Source organism: Semicossyphus pulcher, unplaced genomic scaffold, assembly GCF_022749685.1.
Source record: "Semicossyphus pulcher isolate SPU_LCO1_2020_fin unplaced genomic scaffold, fSemPul1.0.p SCAF_12, whole genome shotgun sequence".
NCBI lineage: Eukaryota > Metazoa > Chordata > Actinopteri > Labriformes > Labridae > Semicossyphus > Semicossyphus pulcher.
The window spans coordinates 30,485,047-30,505,604 of NW_027211626.1; the positions used below are offsets into that span (position 1 = coordinate 30,485,047).

At 39.5% G+C, this 20,558-nt stretch overlaps 2 protein-coding genes across 2 annotated transcripts; one reads left to right on the top strand and one right to left on the bottom strand.

Moving 5' to 3' along the window:
- Nucleotides 1–1,076: 1,076 nt before the first annotated feature.
- On the bottom strand, nucleotides 1,077–10,264 carry LOC138588301 (poly(rC)-binding protein 3). Its single transcript, XM_069658334.1, is given in 14 exon segments — nucleotides 1,077–1,437; nucleotides 1,770–1,939; nucleotides 3,005–3,057; nucleotides 3,912–3,971; nucleotides 3,974–4,130; nucleotides 4,533–4,574; nucleotides 5,221–5,310; nucleotides 5,869–5,997; nucleotides 6,419–6,550; nucleotides 6,777–6,893; nucleotides 7,000–7,032; nucleotides 7,142–7,165; nucleotides 7,308–7,414; nucleotides 10,180–10,264. Coding segments are annotated over 13 exon segments (1,446 nt in total). The 5' UTR covers nucleotides 7,386–7,414; nucleotides 10,180–10,264.
- A 3,212-nt stretch (nucleotides 10,265–13,476) lies between these two features.
- Nucleotides 13,477–20,085, top strand: mocos (molybdenum cofactor sulfurase). Its single transcript, XM_069659179.1, has 15 exons — nucleotides 13,477–13,588; nucleotides 13,694–13,783; nucleotides 13,883–13,949; nucleotides 14,048–14,692; nucleotides 14,807–14,883; nucleotides 15,035–15,234; nucleotides 15,341–15,457; nucleotides 15,535–15,906; nucleotides 16,013–16,175; nucleotides 16,299–16,386; nucleotides 16,748–16,872; nucleotides 18,858–18,954; nucleotides 19,100–19,241; nucleotides 19,336–19,440; nucleotides 19,563–20,085. Exons 1-15 carry the CDS (start codon nucleotides 13,477–13,479, stop codon nucleotides 19,668–19,670), a joined length of 2,508 nt encoding a protein of 835 aa, XP_069515280.1. The 3' UTR covers nucleotides 19,671–20,085.
- Nucleotides 20,086–20,558: the final 473 nt, after the last annotated feature.

Below are 20,558 nucleotides of genomic sequence, written 5' to 3' on the forward strand. Positions count from 1 at the left end.
CCTGATTTATACAATTAAAGCTCAAAGCCACTGGAGAGTAAACAATGCATAAATCCTCAGAGTAGGTGTTTTAATTTAGGGGTCAGTCTTGTCAATATAAATGTAAAAGATTTTCTACACCAACAGAATTATAATAAAAGAACCAATCTGTATTCATAAAAAGTCCCATTTATTTCAAAGTCATTTCATCAACAAATATTACAATTCTGCATTGTTTGGGAGAAGACCCACACCAGATACATGAATAAAACATTTATTACAATAATTGCTCAGCGTCCATTTCAGACGCTGAAAGTCAAAGCATTCCACTTGTTTAAGTTGGAGAATAAACAAGTAACGAGCTGGCGTATACAGGAACAATAATGAGTTTGTAAGGCCTTTCCTTCCTTACAGGATTACTGTGTAGAGAGAAATCCTCTAGAATCCAATGTGGTTTTAGGATAATCCCATCAGAACTGCTACAGTGCAACGCTACTACAGAACACCCAAGCCTGTTAGCGTTGATGAGAGCCTATAGTGATGGAAAGGTTAAGTTGACAGGGGAGTGGAGCAATCCTTGTTAAAAAGAAACATAACACACTGACTTCTATTGTACAAGACAAACATTTTAACAGCCTGCTGCCAACAAGGCACCTTATGATTCTAGTTTGCATTATCTAACAAACACTAGTTACACAGATAGAAAACTAAGTCAATATTTGCATCATGGAAAATACCTCTCCTGGAGTAAGTCTTCATATAAAGCTCTGTAACATGAATCCATTGGAAAAATATCATTGTCTATGATACTAATACAAGCCTGAGTTACCCACATTAAATGTTATGTACATATTTAAGATAATATGCACCTCTGGAGCCTGTTTCAATGCATGAGGACATATTTTACCACTATCATCCTTTCAGTCTGTTTCTAATATTGTCCTGGTTTATGGTAGAGTAGTGCTACACTGGCAAAACTTACACAAACTGACACAAGCTGCTTTTTAACCCAGTTTATAGCCAACTTTTGAATAATTTCTCATCATTTAGTAATGTTTTACCTGTCAGCTTCTCTCACTAGACCTAAAAAGCAGACATCAATAAGGAGCAAACTTCTGCCGCTCAGATTTTTTGATGCCAGAGGTTGCCATTTTTGCGGTGTAAGGGGATAAACCCTGTGTTAGGCTGGAAGCGGCTGCTGGGTGGACAGCCAGGACAGGGAGAGTTTTCATGCCAAGCAGGCTGGAAACAGGGACGGCGTAGTGTGGGTTTTGGATGGTTGATAAGGTAGAGGGAGAGTGGACATTAATGGTGGTGGGGGCTGGGGTGGTGGCCGCCAAGACAGCCATAGAGGTAGCAGCAGTGGAGGCAGTGGGAGCAGACTGAGAGAAGCTCATGTTGAGGTCAACTGGGGTCACAGAGGAAGCGGCCTGCATGGTGTATTTAGCCATCTCTAAGCTGCAGGTCAGGACGTTTGGAGGGAGAGTTTAGATAGTGAAAAGTTAAAAGGAGATGGTGAAAAATGAAAAGAGGGGAGAATGGGTGAGACAAGGAGGAGGGAGATGAAAGAGAGGAGAAAACATAAGAATCAAAGAAGGAATGTGTTAAAAAGCAGAGACAATAAGGATTTTAATGCAATCAAGAGAACAGAGCAGTGGGATGGAACAAATCCAGCCTCATCCTGAGCACAATAAGTCTGCCCTCATACAATAGCATGGTGTTTGGCTGTATTATCATCAGGCTGAGATGTGGAACCCTACAAGACTCGACCGACCTGTGTAATGTCTTACCTGGCATTGATGAGGTAGTGGGCCACACTGATGCTGGCCGGCGAGCCTGTGATCGTGACTTGGCGCATGGCTGAGCCATCAGTGGCGCTGGCAATTTTGATGTGAGCTCCAGAGACCTGGCGAATCTCATTGATCTTGCTGCCTTGTCTTCCAATTATGCAGCCAATAAACTAGAGGGAGAGAGAGTGGAAACATGTAAATAGCAAATCAGACCACGTTTCTGTGCTTTTTAGAAATTAGATTTCAGCATTTGGAAGCAACTGCCACAGTAATAGCAGCACCACAGTCTCTTGGTAGTTTTCCGCAGATGAAAACCACATTCCCAGCTGTGTTACTGTAACAGCAGAAAACACGAAATGTTGATGATATTGTGAACGTAGTCAACAAAGCACTGACTATAATGCTCTATTATCTTAAATCAATAGTTTGACATTAGGAGAGTGATACTCCCTGGTCAAGACTTAAATGAGAAGATATCACTATCATATCTAAATGGGAAAAAGAAAGCTACCACCCACAGTTGATTAGCTGAGCTTAGTACAAACACAGAAAGAAGGGTGAAACAGATAGTTTGGAAAATAACATATTGCTTGTTAAATTGGTAGCAAAAACTAAGTTCCAAGGAATGGCACATAACCCCCCAAAAACCATCTCCTGTCATCTTTTGTACAGATTAAACAAACTCAGATATACCAAGTTAATTAGTGACAGATGTGACTATCTGTTTCCCCACTTTCAGTCTTCATAATAATGAGCTAATGGCTCCTGTTAAATTCTTCTACCTTTAGGTAGCAATCATAAAGACATGATTGATACTGATCTTCTCATCTCACAATTCAATGCCCAAGATAAGATTATACTTTGTCTCATGAAATATAAAAAACATTTTCTCATCTAGTATCACGTTTCATTCTGAGATGATTTATGATTCCGATGAGAGATGGAATAGCATAGTTTATAGAGTGCTATAGAAGCCAAAAACAGTCCTCATAATAAGTTTTTTCGTATTTTCATAATAAAGAAGTTACAACAAGCTCATACTACTGCCATGGTGATTGCTGTGTTTACATGCAATGATTTTTTTTTCTTTCTGCAGTTAAGAAGGTGAAATAGAGAAACTTGTGTCCAAAAATTCCTCATCTTAACAGTTATCCTAGAAAGTGTTAAAGAAGAAGCAGGAGGATTATGAGTGCAAGTTTTAGTGCTGTAAAAACATGAAACAATGTGGCACTTACATCATTAGGTATTGCCAGCTCTTGTGAACTTGCGGGGACAGATGCATCCAATCCTGCAAAGTAGGACAAGGAATGCTAACAACAGTATGGCACTAATGGCTTCCACTTTAATGGCATGACAAGTTGCCCTACTTTGTCTACCATAGTTTATCACTGGTACACTGCTAAATTAGGAACATGGAAATAGCATATCGCAAGAAAATCTTTCTAGAGCGACACATATCTATATACATATTCAGTACACATTCTAGAAATACTTAACATTACTATTATTTAAAAAAAGCTAATTTTCATTCAAATTAGTATGTTTGAAGTTCTATCAAGTCAATCCTGCCTATATAATCAACATGTTGTAATGTTTTGCCCTCAGTTAGTTGTGGCAGAGTATATGAGTACTGGGGTAGTTGAGGTCAGGGATGGTCTGGCCAAGACAATGTTAGAATTGGAGAAGTGCTGCGGAGGTGGAGGATGGGGTCAAGAGATGAGGTTTTGTTTTTGGAGAGGGAACTTGGGCAAGTGGAGCTGAAATTTGGGAGGATATGAGAAATAGTGAGAAATGGTAACATATTTACTAAACTGTAAATATTACTGTCATTTTTCACATTTTCCACTCAGTGAACTCTGCTTTTTGTCTTTTGCATATCATTCTTTCTGCTTCAATGTGTCTCATAGTCTTTTGGAATATAAATATTTCAGTGAGTAATTTTCAGGATGTTTTATAATAAACTAGTCTGGTGGCTTAACCCTAAAGAAGTATTTGTTCTATTCACCATTTATTAGATTTTTATACATATATTATATTTCTAGTACAAATAAATGCTAAGACATGTGCAAAACCTTAGAATAATATATTTTTATATTTGTTATATGTATATTATTTGAAAGCCACCTTGCACAAAAAAAAAACCTGTATGAGAGTCTTTAAACTCTGAGAGAATGGAGACATCCTTGATCCGCTCTGAAGTGACAGGGTTGTTTTGATGATGTGATTCGAAGAGGAGTGAAGACAGGGGGATAGATGGACTTCCCCGGGGAGTCGTGGGTACGTACCAGGGAAGGTAGGGTTGCTCTGCCCAAGGGAAGGGAGGGGGATATGCTGCATAGCCAACTGGTGAAGCTTGGTCAACTGCAGGGTAGGAAGGAAGTTAGAGCTAACCAATCAAACTGGATTATTTCAGAGGAGCTGACAACTACAATACAGAGCCAATGTGAAGTTCACAAACATCACAGATGGTGTCAGTGTGAAGAGATTCATTTCCTTCAGAATGCATGCTGGCTTCTCATGGCAGCCATCTAAAAATACAGTCACATCTCAGCTATAACTGATCATAAATCCTTAACATCTTTACTTTCAGTTCAATCAAAGCACTCTGCCATCTCATGTTAGTGTTAGTAATGTCAACAGATCAGGGTTATTGAAGTTTCATCTTTTCAGAGTAGGGTACATAGGGGTATAGTAGTGACTTGGAAGGAGTGAGCAGAGCAGGACATTAGGGCGGATGTCAATCATTCAAACAAACATACTTACATCTTGATGTGCAAAAGCATACTGTCCTGGAATTGCAAAGGCCTAGGAAAAATAAGAGAAGAGATGTAGTTATCACAGAAACGCAAACATTTTCTAATTTGTCACTTGAAACTTTAATTTGTTACAGAACATAAAGTGCAAAATCAGTGTAGTAAGTCCATTCCTGAAAATCCATTGCCTTCCTTTTTTTTCCATTGCTCTAATGTGTATAGATTTGATGGAATTTCATCTAAATGTCATCTGCTGTTTTCCCCCCCTTTGACCATAGCCAGAAATCCAATAACATAGACAGATGTCTGATAGGTCAGAACAGACTGTGCCAAATTCAGGACAGCGATTAGCCAGCTCATGGAAAATATGAGCTTTAGTCACGACATCTTTCAGGATTCACACCACAGTGGATTTATTAATGTAGATGCCTTCTATTCATATTTCTGTCACATTAAAGCTCAGCTGCATTCAATTCAGCCAATTTCTAACATGATCATTACCTCTTCTTACCGCTCACAGCATTACAATATGAAGAGCTTAGTGCTGTATAATTACAAAGATGTTTCCCTCTAGTGGTGAAATATGCCTAATGATCAGTGGGACTCTGAGATCCCATATAATACAAAGCCCCTTCAATTATTATGTTTTCTTAAAAGTGGCAACAATCACGTCTAAGTACCTTTACATGGCAACTTACTTGTGCAGAGTGCTGTGGTGCTAATACTGCGTGGGCTCCAGCAGGTATGGCCTTGGGACGGTAGGGAATTGTTGCTCCTTTTGGAGGAGACTAGAGACACAGTCATGCAAACCAATAAGGGAGAAAAATTCATACACTGCTACAACTGAGAAAAGAACCTATAGTGGCTCTGATATATTTTATAAACCTTTGATATCCCCTGCTGAATCTTTTTATACTTCATTTATCGGTTGAAAAGGTTGTATGAAACCTTGGACCAAAGAAACCAATTATACAACTGTGAATAGATTTGAAAATAGGGAATAGGTTTTTAGATTTCTTTAACAATACAACAAGGGCAAGTGGAAGCTTAATTTTATCTAAACTCCTTCTGATTTACAACAATCAATTTTAACTAAAATGATTTAAAGCTTAATATTATGATTTAATCAAAAGGATACATTTACATATTTATGTTAAGGTGCTAACATTTAAAATATTTCCAATATCATCTGATATTGGAAATGTCTAATGTACATCAAAAAAGGAAGTAACATCATGCTAACAGTAGCATTACTGTATACCTTTTCCCCATGCTAAACAAATATGACCTGACGTCAAAATAGAGCTGTTGAATGTGAGGATCATCTGCTGTGTGACAGTGCTTACCTCCAGCATGACTGAGCAGATGTGTCTTACACACTGAGTAATGGCCTGTGGAGTGCCGGAGATTGTGACAGCCCTCTCTGTGGAGTCCGGCAGCATGTCTCCTGCCACCTGAACCTGAGCGCCTGTGGTCTTAACATCACCAGACAACAGAAGAAACAAAGGCTATTTATTGGTGAAAAGAAGACTCCATCACCCAAATTGAAATGCTGTTTCAAGCACCCACAAATTGCCCTGAACACATTTTGACATGCAGGGAGCAGCTGCAAGCCAAATAGCAATGTGTGCTCCAATATTTGCAGGACGTACACAAATATTATCAATTCAGAACGAGCAGTCAGCCTCCACGGATCTTTACAGGCATAATCAGTGAGATTTTCATGCGCAGCAACCACAAAAATACATACATTTAAAGGCAGAGATAAACAAGAAAAGTTTGACTGAGTTGTTTGATACTTGAGGTTTCAGAGCACCAGGGAGCTTGTTTTCTGCCCCCTTTTGGATACAGACAATCAACTTCCTGGTAGAAAATTAAAAAGAAAAGGAATCATACCTCTCTGATCTCTTTGATCTTTGAGCCTCCTTTGCCAATCAGTGAGCCACATTGGCTCCCTGGGAAAACCAGGCGTAGTGTCACAGGTGGCTTGCTTGTCACGTTGCTGTTCGTCATTGCTGCAGTAATATCCTGAGGGAGAATTCAAAAATATGTTTTTTCACGACTGTAAGAATGCCAGCTTTATTTGACAAGTTCCTTTTCTCGCAAGACAGAGGACAAGGGACCTTAAATGTCCTTCAGACTTCAGACAAAATCTTCAAAAGGTCTTTCTTAAATTCTTATATAAAACAGTAAACATTTTCGACAATATTTGAAAAGTTGAGGTAGAGTTTGTTCAATATTTGTTTTTGTGTACCTCCTCAAACTTCTGTGCGATCATGGAGAAAGCTCTGAAGATTCCCTCTGTGGGTCCTGTAATGGTTACTATTCTCTCGGGAGATGATCCCTCTGATATGTTGATACGTGCACCACTCTGGAAATACAAATCCACAATTATTCCACAATTTGTTGTAATTGATCTGCCAGAACACATAAATTAGGCGTGTTTTCACATTACGGGTGTCGAGGTTAATGCTTACCTCCTCCCTCATTTTCTTTACTGTTTCTCCTTTCTTGAATCATGCAGGGAAATATAACGTTAGGAGTGATTAGTTTTATAAAGAGAATAAAACAGGAGAAAGAAAGAAGGATAAATTAATAAATGCTAATGATTAAATATACCTTCCCAATGATGCTGCCAACTTCCTGTGAATGAGAGGATAAAAAGGCTTGATCAAGAGGGAGCACACAAGATTTTCTCTAAACAGCTTTTCACATGAAGGACTGCGATCCAGACCCTTCAGCAAGTAAAGGGCACTACATTATTTGAACTATTTTCATGCATTACCTTTCCATGCATCAGCAGCCGAAGTGTCAGTGTAACATTCAGATTCCCATCTGAAGCCATTTCCTCCTTGTCAGACATTTTGTGTTTGCCAAGCTTTAAAGTTAACACTTTGCGAGAGAAAAAAAAGAAAGAAAAGTTCCAGTGTTTAACAGTGAGATCTGCTATATCAGGGGGTTCTGTGAAAATAGAAATGTTAGAATAAAGTCAAACTGCGAGGAGAGCATCTTTCTTAATTTCAATCTCAAGCCCTTTTTCCTTTTAAGCCATTGTTGTGATCCCGCCTCATGCAAACTACCCTTTTCTTCTGTTTTTTAAGAAAAGGAAATATGAAATTCCTAATTTCCTGTGTGTAAGCTGCATCATCATTGTTAAATCCTTCTAAAGCACAAAACACACTATAGATCTCTATTTAAAAGTTTTTGGATCATTACCTTGATTGTAGCAACATAAAGCAATCTGAAAATGCTCATAGTTTGAACAGGCACCTTTTTGCTGCTGTATGGAGCCAAAATTATCAGGGCACTGATACTCTCCCAAGAGTTGTGAACCATTGTTGTTTGTCTTCTGATCAGTTGTGAGCTGGGTGAGATAAGCCAATCACTAGGAGAAATCTTCACATGCAACTGTGTCTTGTGTTCCTGCTAAATGCAAGTTGTGTAACCCTTGGACAAGATAAGATACAAAGGCAGCCACTTGTGCTGTGGAGGCCTGAGGATCAAGTGATGTGTGTGTGACTGTCTCTTAATATCACACTGACACCACACAATGTCGACTCTGTGTCGGCTCCATATCCAATCCGTCGCATTTGCAGAACAAATAAAGAATGTCTGAATGCAGTGTAGGGAGGGCAGCTTATTGCACACTGACAGACAGAGAGGAGACTTTAAGTCCATGAAGAACCAAGGTCAACTTGTTTGTTGGATTATCATGGTTCTGACAGCTGGTAACCATTTATTTTTAACAGCGGGCTTGATAAAGCTCAGCATTTAACTGATTGATATTGTACACAGAAAATTGACACAGACAAACAAGAACGTTTGGCTTAATATAAATTCTAGAGGTTTGTGATGAAGAGAAGCTGACATGGCGGCACGCTTTTGTTGAGTGTGAATGAGGGGTTCCTCGTTAATCACTAGTTTAGTTCAGTCATATTCTATTTAAATAGTACAATCATCAAGAAGTTCGACATTTTGGGCAACACTATAATTTGCTTTCTGCAGAAAAGAGATAATAAGCTTGATATGTTTCTCATGTCCATAAAGTTGACATGAATCTGTAGCCAAAAGCTGTTTAGCTTAACTTAGCTTAGCACTCACTAAAAACTGGGAAAAGCTAGCCTTGCTATGTGCAAAGGTGAAAAATCTGTCTAACAGCACCTCTAAAACAGTACCATGTTAAAGCTTAATTTTTTAATGTAAAGACATGTTGTTGGTTATATTCAAGACTTTTTCATTGCTCTAACCAGCTGCCAAGCAACCAGCTGAGAATGCTCACAGCCAAGATATAATCCATTTGTTTATACAGATATAATGTATTCATTATTATTTTCCCTATGTTCCCCTTTAGCTATGAGAAAGCCAGGCTAACTGTTTCCTCCTTGGTACTGGTCTTTATTCTAAGCTAAGCTAGGCTAACACAGTGCAGCTTAGATACTCAAACAAATCAATCAATACAGAACTCCCTGCTGCCATTCTACACCTTAAAAAGGACATAAAATGAGTGGGGGTTGGAGTCAAGTATGCTAACAACACACAAATGTGGCAATATCAGTGTAATAAAAACAAATTAAACATGGTTTTCCAATAGCTGAGACAAGTTTACAATAAGATATTGTCCTGGCACATTCCACTGTTGATAATTCCACACTGAGCTAGAGGACTTAATCCAAACAACATCATGAATACGTGGAGGAAGTCTTTCTGCTAACAAGACTCACAACTATTGTCTCCTCTGTAGACCATTATATAGTAACAGTGAATACATCAAATAAACAGCAACATCACTGTCTAATCCTATAGGCTGGGATTTGTTTAGTTAATGCTAAAACCCTTTTGACCCATTTCTGTCACCTCTAGCACATCAGCACCCACTCAAGACTCCCGAACAAAACAGTAGTGAACAACAGCACCCACCGAGTATACATGATAAAAAAGATAATCTGTTGAAACGCAGCTCCCAGAGCACTGACAGGCAGCCATGTGCTTCAGACATAAAAAACAAACAAACTGGACATTAATCCTTGAAGGAAATTGAGAACAATGTCTATGTGGATTACTTGAAGGATATCATGAGAAAATTCAAAATGTGAGGCAAAAACAAAGCAATTTTTTGACATTCTGAAAAATTTGAAACAAATGTCCTAAATTAAAATGTATTCAAACAATGTTGCATACATTTCAAAGAGCATAGGTTTACTTATTATTATAATGAAATATTTTATCCATCTCCAATAAATTTTAAGTATCTTAAGTAACATTCTATTTATAACCACCACATATCAGACTATAAGTGTCGGGCTATAAAGCATCGCATTCCTCACTAATGTGACTAATGCAGACTCATTTACCTCTTCAGTAAAGAGTGTAAAAAATGCATGTACAACACAGCAGAGTACAGAAAAACAAGCTGCTCAAATTAATTCAACCCTAATGGGAGTCAGGAGTTGTGCATTAAAACATTCTTCAGCTCTTTTTAAATGAACAGAAACAAAAAGAGAGGCTGAATTAGAAGTTTAACTTCAACATTCTGTAAAGAAAGACTCCAATGCTAGGTCTGCAACATTTTCACAAGAAGAAACTAGTCAGTGGAAAGTGTGGCAGTCGTGGCTCAGGGAGAGGCCTAATGCAACAAGAATGATTAGTTTAGTACTGACCTTATATACAGAACACTTGCTCCTCTTCTTTATTTCTGGTTTCTCCTAAATGAACAGCCTTTTAGTTTGTAGCCCGTGTTCAGTGTTTGTCCCCTTTGTTGTCAGTTATCCACAGAGTGGACAGATGGTTCCCTGTGCCCTCAGACCGGCTGGAGCAGAGGCTGGCTTTGCTATTAGTCCCTCAGCTTAGCCCAAGATAAGCCCCTACGCAGGGCAAGTGAACCCGCATCTCTTGCCTAATTCTCCCTGTCACAGCCACCAAAGAGGCGTTCCTCTGCACGGAGATCCACAAGCTGAAGAGGCCTGAGGGCAGGGTAAAGAGCCTCTTTGGCTGGACACTGTCCAGCACTGATAGTGTAGGCTACAGTTATAGCCACCACAACAAAAGAAAGAATCTGAAATGTCTAGCCTTTTGCAGTCACAAAACCACAGAGACACAGATGAGAAGCTTTGTGAACCGATGTTGCTCTGAGACTAACAACTCTGCATGACTGGTGTGTTCTTCATTAGCTTTTCAAAGCGCTTCCTGCCTGCAAAGGGCCGGATTTTCTCTAAAAATAAATCTCCCTGTATGAAATCAGTGCTTCGGACAAGGAACCCTACTAATTGAGGGCTGGAAAGGACAATGTGGTGTTTGAGGTATTTAGTGATGTTAAGCACAATGTCTTCATGGGGTGCTTCTCCCCCCTCACTGCGTCTGCCCTCCCCCACACCAGACCTTTCTGCCCTTGTAATGAGGCTATACTGGATACAATACAGCCCTTCTGCAAAGAAAAAAAAAAGTATTCTGCTGAGCTTCGAAATTGTGAAGGAAATGAATCAGTGAAGCATAAGTGGCATATTTAATTACTATTCACTGCGTTGAACGAGGACAATGATGGCTGCTGTGAGCCTCATGGCCTTCTATCAGACATCTAAGCAGGCCACATGACATTCACTTCCCAAGTAGGATTTCAATTCAACTTCCAAGTGTCATTTCTAAGATTAAAAGGATTGAATGTCCTAAACAGAGATGAAGATAGATAGGTTGCTATTCCTCTCTTTTCAAGGGACTTTCTTGAAATAAATGTTGGTTAGTATTAAGGGTCAAAGAAGGAAGGTCACTTTTTGTAGCCAAAATGCGAGCTGAATTAGTCAAAGCTGTCAAGGGCATCCCACCTGACAAAGTATGTGACAGTTATTTCCGTCCATTCAGAGACGATGAGATGATCAGGCATTTCATGCCAATCACTTGTGACTAATTTCTTCCCCTTCATGTACCATGTGTGTCAATGAGATTAAAGAGTCTGGGATTACATGTAATGGGATTACTGTGAAGTGACTACTGAGAAATGTTAGTGTAACCAGTTACAGTTACATGAGCAAATTAGATTTCAAAACAGGAATAGCCTAAAAAATGAAAGAAAAGGGGTTAGTCTCACTAATTTTAAACTGATAAAATGTCAAGTGGAAAAAATTACTTGTGTTGTAGACATAAATTAATAATTACACTTGAAAAAATGTGAGATAAACAATATTTTAAAATAGATTTTGATTGCCAACTGCTTTTTACCAAATTTTCTCCATGTACCAGTCAGGATCGAAGACCAGGGATTTTGGAATTACAATAGAGTGCTCACTGACACAGCCTGAAGTAATCTGTTACAGCTACTTAAAGCAGTATAGGTTTCATATTTCTTGATAGAAATAGATTGAAAATGGGAGTTGTTTATAGTTGCAATCCTTTAACCTAAATGACTAAAGGATAATAATGTTCTTTCATCAACATCTGTGTTTCTTCAATTTCTATCTACCAAGATACATGTTGTTTTGTATGAACAACATCTCATGTTCTTGTGAGAACTGAAAGATGAGGGTGATTCATTAAGGTGAGGGTGCCATTCTTTACTTTTTAAATGTATTTAAGGTTATTAACATAGACAGTATAAATAATGGACTTAGTCTCAGTGACGTCACCCATTGTTTTCTGACGAAGTGTTTTGAAGCCTGATTTGCACCGGGGCTGGGGGACACCAAATTAGAAAGCGGCGCGAAATCTGAAGCCTATGGCTGAGGACTATGGGCAGGCCGCATGAATCAGTCAGCTACGGCTAAGAAGCTGGGCTATATGCTCCTCAGCGCAGCTAACGTTTTTCAGCCATAGACTGTATAAATAATGAATGAGCTAGTTTAACTTTGCCAGGAGGAGATTCAGTTTGTGACGGTGACTGACTGCAGGTGTTTAGTTATCAGAGTAAAGAAGTAAAAAGTGAAACGTAAAATAACCGGTCTTCTCATCACTACAGTCCACTGTAATCTCTCCAGGGAAAAGCAGACTCCTATTTACTGGCTGATGATTAAATAAATGTCTGATAAACACTGAACAGGCTACCAAGCCAGCTAAAGCGAGCACAGTATACCTGCTACTTAGTACTAAAAATATATCATAATAATATTTAATAACATTGTATCTCATTTCACGGCTGCCGGCCGGTGCTCCCTCCCTGAATACTGGATCAATTTCAATAATTGTTGTCTCCACTAGTCACTTACACACAAACACATGGGAAAATAGGGTCTAGGTTGAACAATCCCGAAGTTATCCTTTAATATAATTATAACGGATGTGATGTAAACATGTTTATTTCTGCTGTAAAAATTTGCATTTTCCCACATGCTGTAATGTTATTTCTTGTTTTCTGGAGCCAGCCTCAAGTGGCCACTCGAGGAACTGCAGTTTTTTGCTGCTTGGTTTTTAATCATAATTTTTCCTAAAATAAAACTTTTCAGGTTTGGTGGCTTCTTAAAAATCTGACATATCACCATTCATAAAAAGGGGAAATAAAAGGGGAAACAATCAAATGAATTTCCCTTTGGGAATCAATAAAGTGATTGTTATTGTTATTTATAAAAATGACACTCAGTATATAGCTTATATGTGTACAGTAATGCTAGCTAATGTTACCGAGGGTAAAATGTTATTTGCTAGCCCTATTATCCGCTGTTAGCAGAGATATGAACTTGCCAGTCACGTGACCACACTAGCAGTAGTTTTGGTTACGACGGACTGTCCTCTTGTATTCAGTCTGTGGTTTCTTCGGTGGTTGTTGTAAAAGTTACTGAATTACCTTGTCCTACGTCAAATCTGTATAACCGTCATACCACCCGAGTGCACGAGGTTATTATAGCCCAGCTGCCGCCCGCTCACCGGACTTAGACCCTGAATAATGTCAATAAGTGACATAAGCTGTGTGTTGACACGCCTCTAAAAGCAGCTCTGCTGTGTTGTCGGCAGCTCTGTACAGCTGAAAGCGATCAATGGATTTCCACAAACTTTGCACTTTTGAAACTTTTAAACAAGTCTGGAATCAATATGGTTATGGGGAAAACTTACAAGACATGATTGAGCAGGAGTTCACGCGGATAAAAGGTAATGATTGTGGTCTGTCATGAGCAGAAGTGACAGGCAAGCCGTCGGTGCGATCACTCAGTTTGCATGGACGTCAGTTTACAGCTGCTCTTTTATTGTAAACAGGAATAACATATCTGGATCATGCAGCAACTACTCTGTATCCAGAGTCTCTGATTAGGGACTACAGCCAGGACATTTCAAGGAATGTTTACGGTGAGATACGACACACGATCGTCGAAGTTTTACTTTTATTTTTATTTATTAATTTTTTTAGTCATGAAAGCATTTAAGCATTGTAATATGTCCCAATAGGAAACCCACACAGCCATAACCCCAGCAGTAGATTGACACATGACACCATTGAGAGGGTCAGATACAGGTAAAGTCTATCATAAGCCTTTATAAGGGGCCCATGTGACTTCTTTGAATAGTACTTTGCTGGATCAAATCAGTAAAAATTGGAACATTTTCTTACAGGCTATTACAGCATTTTAACGTGACCCCTGAGGAGTACTCTGTGATTTTCACTTCTGGTTGTACAGCAGCTCTCAAATTAGTGGCTGAGAGCTTTCCCTGGATGCCACAGACTGAGGGTGAAGCGGGGAGTCACTTCTGCTACCTAACTGACAGCCATACTTCTGTAGTTGGCATAAGAGGGCTGACTTCTGGCAAGGGGGTAGTTACATTGCCTGTATCCCCGCAGGATGTCGAAAACAGGGCAAAGGATGCTGCTCAAGGTGAAGATGTTATTTGCCGGACACCGCACCTCTTCTGCTACCCAGCACAGAGCAACTTCTGTGGGCGGAAGTATCCCCTGAGCCATGTGAAAGGCATCCAGGCAAGACACCTTTACCCAGCATGTGCCCACCAAGGCCGATGGTTTGTGCTGCTTGATGCAGCCTCCCATGTCAGCTGTTCCCCTCTAAACTTGCAGGACTGCCCCGCTGACTTCATTCCCATCTCCTTCTACAAGATGTTTGGTTTTCCTACAGGTCTGGGGGCCCTTCTTGTCCACAACGATGCAGCAGGCACACTAAAAAAGACTTATTTTGGAGGAGGCACAGCAGCAGCTTACCTTTCTGGAGAAGATTATTATGTGCATGCTTTAAACATTTCTGACAGGTAGCGTACTGTGTAACCCTGCCAAATCCTAGATATTTCCTTAAACCTCACAGTTGTTCAATAGCTCTTGCATCCTTCTTCTGAAATGCAGTGTTTTCTCCCTCTCTGATAAAGATTTGAAGATGGGACGGTCTCTTTCTTGGACATCATTGCTGTAAATCATGGATTTGAAGCTCTTTACAGGATCACAGGTACTGTAACATTGTATGTTGATTCACAGAAAAACATTACAACACTTATGTAATAGATTAATTATCATGCATATGGAAGTTGTTGAAAATGGTAATATTCTTCAGGTTAACATCAACATCATGCTCTTCTTCATCCCTTTTTTGCCTTCAGGGGGCATGCACAACATCCAACAGCATACGTTTGGTTTGGCACGCTACACTTACATGCTGCTGTCAAGTCTTTGCCATGGCAACGGGAGACCAGTGGCTCAGATATACACTGAAGGCCAGTTTGAGAGTCCAAGCACACAGGGTGCAATCCTAAACTTCAACCTCGTGGATTCTCATGGACAAATAATAGGATACTCTCAGGTGCATTCAATAAAAGGATTTATCACAATTCACAGCTGTTTAATTACTGCATGTTTATGCGTAGGCAGTGCTGGTGAAAATGAAACAATTCCTCTTTTGCCCTCAGGTGGACAGAATGGCCAGTCTTTACAACATTCATGTGAGAACAGGCTGCTTCTGCAACACTGGGGCCTGTCAGTATTTCCTTGGGATGACTGATCTGCAGATGAGGAGAAACCTGCAGGTAGGAGATCATGGAATAAGAAAAACTCAAGGTCTGGTTGTGCCAGTAGAATAAAAACACTGTGTTATTCACTTAAGGCCGGCCATGTCTGCGGAGACAGCATGGACCTGGTGGACGGCCAGCCTACCGGATCAGTTCGTGTGTCCTTTGGCTACATGTCAACATTCGAAGACTGTCAAAAGTTCTTGAACTTTGTTGCTGAGTGCTTCTTAGAAAAACCATTCACATTGGACCAAGACAGACTAGAGAAGCTAAAAACAGTCACAGCAGCACCCCTATATGAAGACTATCCAATCAAAATCTCCAATAGAGAAAAAGTAGATGAGAAGAAGAAGCTTGCAGAAGCATCATTGAGGGGATTTGTACACAGAGACTCAAGCAGCCACAGGGAGGCTCATACTCTGACCAACATGTACATCTATCCCATCAAATCTTGTGGAGCATATGAGGTTTGACAATTAGCCAAACATTTCTTTCATTCATATTTTCTGTTTCTGTCTCTTCTATTCTTTCCCCCTCCCGTAGTGATTTCATTATGTGCTGTTCGTCATGCAGGTCCACAACTGGCCAGTGGGACCACTGGGTTTACTGTATGACAGAGGCTGGATGGTGGTGAATGGAAACGGCGTGTGCCTGAGTCAGAAGAGAGAGCAGCGTTTATGTCTCATTCACCCAAAAGTCCATCTACCCTCAGACAAATTGCTCCTGCAAACATCGGGTCAGACAGTCTGCCAGCGGCTCACTGAAAATAAACACATTGCTTAACCAAAACAAATTCCCATCAGTTGGATTTCTGCTAGAAATTGTTATTGAATTTTTTATTTTTTTTATTGCTCCGCAGGTATGGATACAATTTCGGTTCCCCTGGAACAAAACACTCCAATGAACACAAGCTATCAAGTGTGCCAGAGTAAAGTTTGTGGTGACAGGTGAGTTGGCAATGTAAAAACATCTAAAGCAGAGCAGCACCTACAGGAGATACTGCGACATATATCTTTGTTATGCATGTTTCAGTCATATTAATACATTCTCTTACTCCATTGTTCTGATAGGCTTCCAGCTCTGGATTTTACTTAGGAAGTCCCTTTTATTAACCTTTTTTTTCTTTTTCAAACAATAAGCAGAGATGATATTAATCTCCTCAGAGACCTGCATGATGAGTCAAAAGTTTAAAAACAGCTTTTCATCCAGTGATTCTTAGATAAGTTATTGCACCAAGCAGTAGGCAGCATCAAACTCTGTAGATTTCCCTCGGGGGCTTCCTGAACATAATCCTCCTCCTTCCTCCAGGGTGGAGACTGTCGACTGTGGGAATGAAGCTGCATCGTGGCTTTCAGACTTCCTTGGACAGCCATGCCGTCTGATAAGACTAAGTCCTGATTTTACCCGAGAAATGAAGAAGAGTCCTACTGGAGGTACCTATATAATCATTTCACCTTTTCTGCCTTGCTCTTATTTGTTTACCCTGGATTTATCTGTTATACTGTACATGACCAATGCAAGATTATATTTCCTGCAAGTAATATCTGGTTGTTGTGGCTTTGACCTTGCAATCCTTTCCTCTGGGAACTTTGAATTTAGAAATGTTGTGCTTTTTAACTTTTCTTTTACTTGCAGGTTACTTTGTTTAAAAGAATGCGTTTTTAAAAAATAAATAAAAAGTTGTGAAATTCACACAAAAACATGTCAAATTCAGGCAAAGCATGTCAGATCATGAGTACGTCAACTAATAAAGAAAAAAAAAATCACAAAAACTGGATAAAAAGTGCACTGATATATAACAGTGAATAGGGTTTAGTGTCCAGCGTCCAGGATGTTTATATATGCTGTTTTTAGGTAGACCTTTTTGTTATGTTTAGTTTTACTCAGCCTTTTAACAGTTGTAAGATGTTTTCCATCTCTGAAGGAGCTTTGTTTTTTTGGTTGGTTTTTTTTTTATCTATCTGCCACAAGTCTCCCAAAATATTCTGACTTTTTAGTCCCTGATATGAGTCAAGCTCACTAGTGAATACATCTTTAATTTGAATATACCTGACTGAGAACAACTGGCCTACGTCTTTAATTTTTTTATTTTTTATTTTATTAGTCTCCAAACACTTGCTGAGGTAATCCTGATGACATCAACAGTGTTATTCTTTCAACCTTTAGGAAGCTCCTCCAAGTCACTGAAGACATAATACAACTGTTTTCACTGTCTGAATAGTACTCTTCAAACAAGTAAACTTGTGGATTAAGTGAGAAGTGTCCCCCTTAACAAGTTCATTTCCCCCAATGGGGGATCAATAAAGATGATCTTATCTTAAATTTCTACAACAGTATAAGTCCATTTTCTGACAGTGCTGACAGGGCTCCTTTTTTGGCATAATTGAATTCACAGGGTTGCTGCATCCGTGTGATATTTATTTTTGTTCACTGGATTTACTTAACCCCTTCTGTAAGTTTTATCTATAAACCGTTTTTAAATTGCACCTTAAAGTAATAATCTCGAAGATTTTGTAAATTAATTAAAATCAATTTATGAATTAATTGTAAATAAATGTCTGTCACTATCTATCGCCGAATGAGGTAACACAATGGGGATTGAGCCTATGGCCCGCTGATGAAAGCTTTGCATTTGCAATATAGTATTATTACGTACTGGGTGTCTGTGGTGACATTTGCGGAAAAAATCACAAGTGTGTCCCAGTTAGTGACGCGTTTTGCAGCAGCAGTGGTTGGTCTGCCGGAGAGGGTAGGCGGAGCTAAGCAGCTGAATCTCCGGATTCTGCTAGTGTTGCGAGTAAACAGTAATCTGCTATGGCTGAACAAACAAAGAAAAGATCCATGACTACAGATACAACTTCAAAAATAAGTGAAAATCCAAAGAAAAAGAAACAAATATGACGCTCAGATGAAGGCAAACGACTGTCAGCAAGGAAACTCAAGAGTTACAACTGTAGCAAAGGGAGCCAACCGTATACGTCTGTTTAAATTGGGAAGTGTACTCAGAACAAAACTGAAATCTTCGAAATCTTTAAGAATATTTGCTAAATCACAAACATTTCTGACTAAACAATTCAATTCCAGTACCTGTTCCTGACCTTTTGATTGAATCACAAAATGTCTCTTGCCCATGGAGCTTGCCCTGTTGTCATTGAATGGTAGATGTTCAAATATACATTTTAAAAGCAATTCAAAGACTAATTGTAGCCTTAAAAGTTTATATTAAGATCCCTGTTTCAAATTAAAAAATACAGTTGTAGAACATTTTAATCATATTGCCTACTCCTAATTTGGGTATAATGTATTGTAAATGCACATTTTGATCAATATTAACAATTTCTCACCTTCTATATTAGAGCTTCATGTTTTTCTCAAATAGAAGAATTCACTGTCATAATACAAAGTCTTTCCCTTCTAGATGCCACCTCCACGTCCCTCTCCCTGGTGAATGAGGCTCAATATCTCATGATCAACCGTGCAAGTGTGGAGCTCATTCAGAAACTAATGAGCAGCAGGTTTGAACACATGATGTGTTATTCAAAATATGCAATGCTCCAGTGAAAAACATCAGGATGCGTTGACACCCGTACATTTACATTACAGTGGATAATTTACATAGTGTAGCAAAATAACATGCAATTTCCACATTCCCTTTCTCAGGCAGGACGATTCTGAGGGTGATCAGATCCTCGATACACAGAATGTCATTAGCCGCTTCCGAGCCAATTTAGTCATCGCTGGAGTAGAACCATTTGAGGAGGATAATTGGTCACACTTGGTTATTGGCAACACTCGATTTGTGGTGAGCTGACACTGAAATAAATAATAAAATCTTCAGATGCATTGAAAGCAGATCTCTCAAAAATGAATATGCTCCCTGTGTGATTAACCTAAAGATCACAGGGCAGTGTGGAAGGTGCCAGATGGTTGGAGTGGACCAAGATACTGGGACCAGAACAAAAGAGCCGCTAATTTCTCTGTCGGCCTACCGAGCCGGGAAGGTCAGTCAAAAACAATTAGAGCATCTGTAGAAAGATACTGTGTGTGTAAGTGTTAGCAGCTGTGAGCGGGTGAAGTATTTGTGCATGAAAAGATAATGATGTTGCCTGATTTGTTTTTTTAGGTGACATTTGGTGTGTACCTGACGCAGCAGCTACCTGAGGGTTCCACTACACAGAGTGTCGTCCTCTCTGCTGGTTCCCCCATAGAGCCAAAGCAGCACGGTTCTTGAAGTAGTCATCTATAAAATCCTCTTTTTTATTTTGGTGACACATTTATTTGTCCGAAGCAAATGGACTGTACTAATATAATGCTTTTCTAGTGTAGCAACCGCTCAAAGCTGCTTTTACACTACATGTCACATTCACCCATTCACACACTCATTCACACACTGATGGCAATGACCTAAGTTTCAAGTTCCACTCAGGATCTATGCATTTATGTCCGATGGCTATGCCAGCGGGACCAATTTGGGGTTCAGTGTCTTGCCCAACGACACTTCTACATGTGACTGTGGAAGTCAGAGATCAAACCCCCAACCTTCCGATTGAGAGACGACCATAAGCAGTTGTTGCAGTCATTTCTGTTCCAAAGATCACCTGTCAAACACTGTAGGAAATGTCTATAGTTACTGCTTACTTGCCCTGGTTTGTCCTCTCAAAAGTCCTTGTCATATCAGAGAATTCACTTTTTCAATCTATTCAAGTGGGAAATGGATGAGATTTTTGATTTTCCCTCCAATGGTTAGGTTCTTGAGACATGTGATGTATTAGAAAGCATATTAATTTGAATGTGTTACTATTACTTGCTCCAAAACATGTCTGGCTTGATGCAATTTCTTGCCCATGTTAACCTTCCAGACAGTTCATCCTCTGTTTATTCCTGTGGAGGATTATATTGCTATTTATTCCGAACACATCAACACAGTAACTGCTGCCACAAATCTAAAACATATTGCTCCATGTAATGGAAAACCTAACCGACACTCAGTGCTCAGTGTATGCTCCCAGCGTGGTGCTGATATCAGATTTTATACCAGAAAAGTAATAATTTGATCTTTCCCTTAGAAAATGTAAGGTTTAATCAGAGTAATGTGAGTGTACACAAAGTACATATGTGC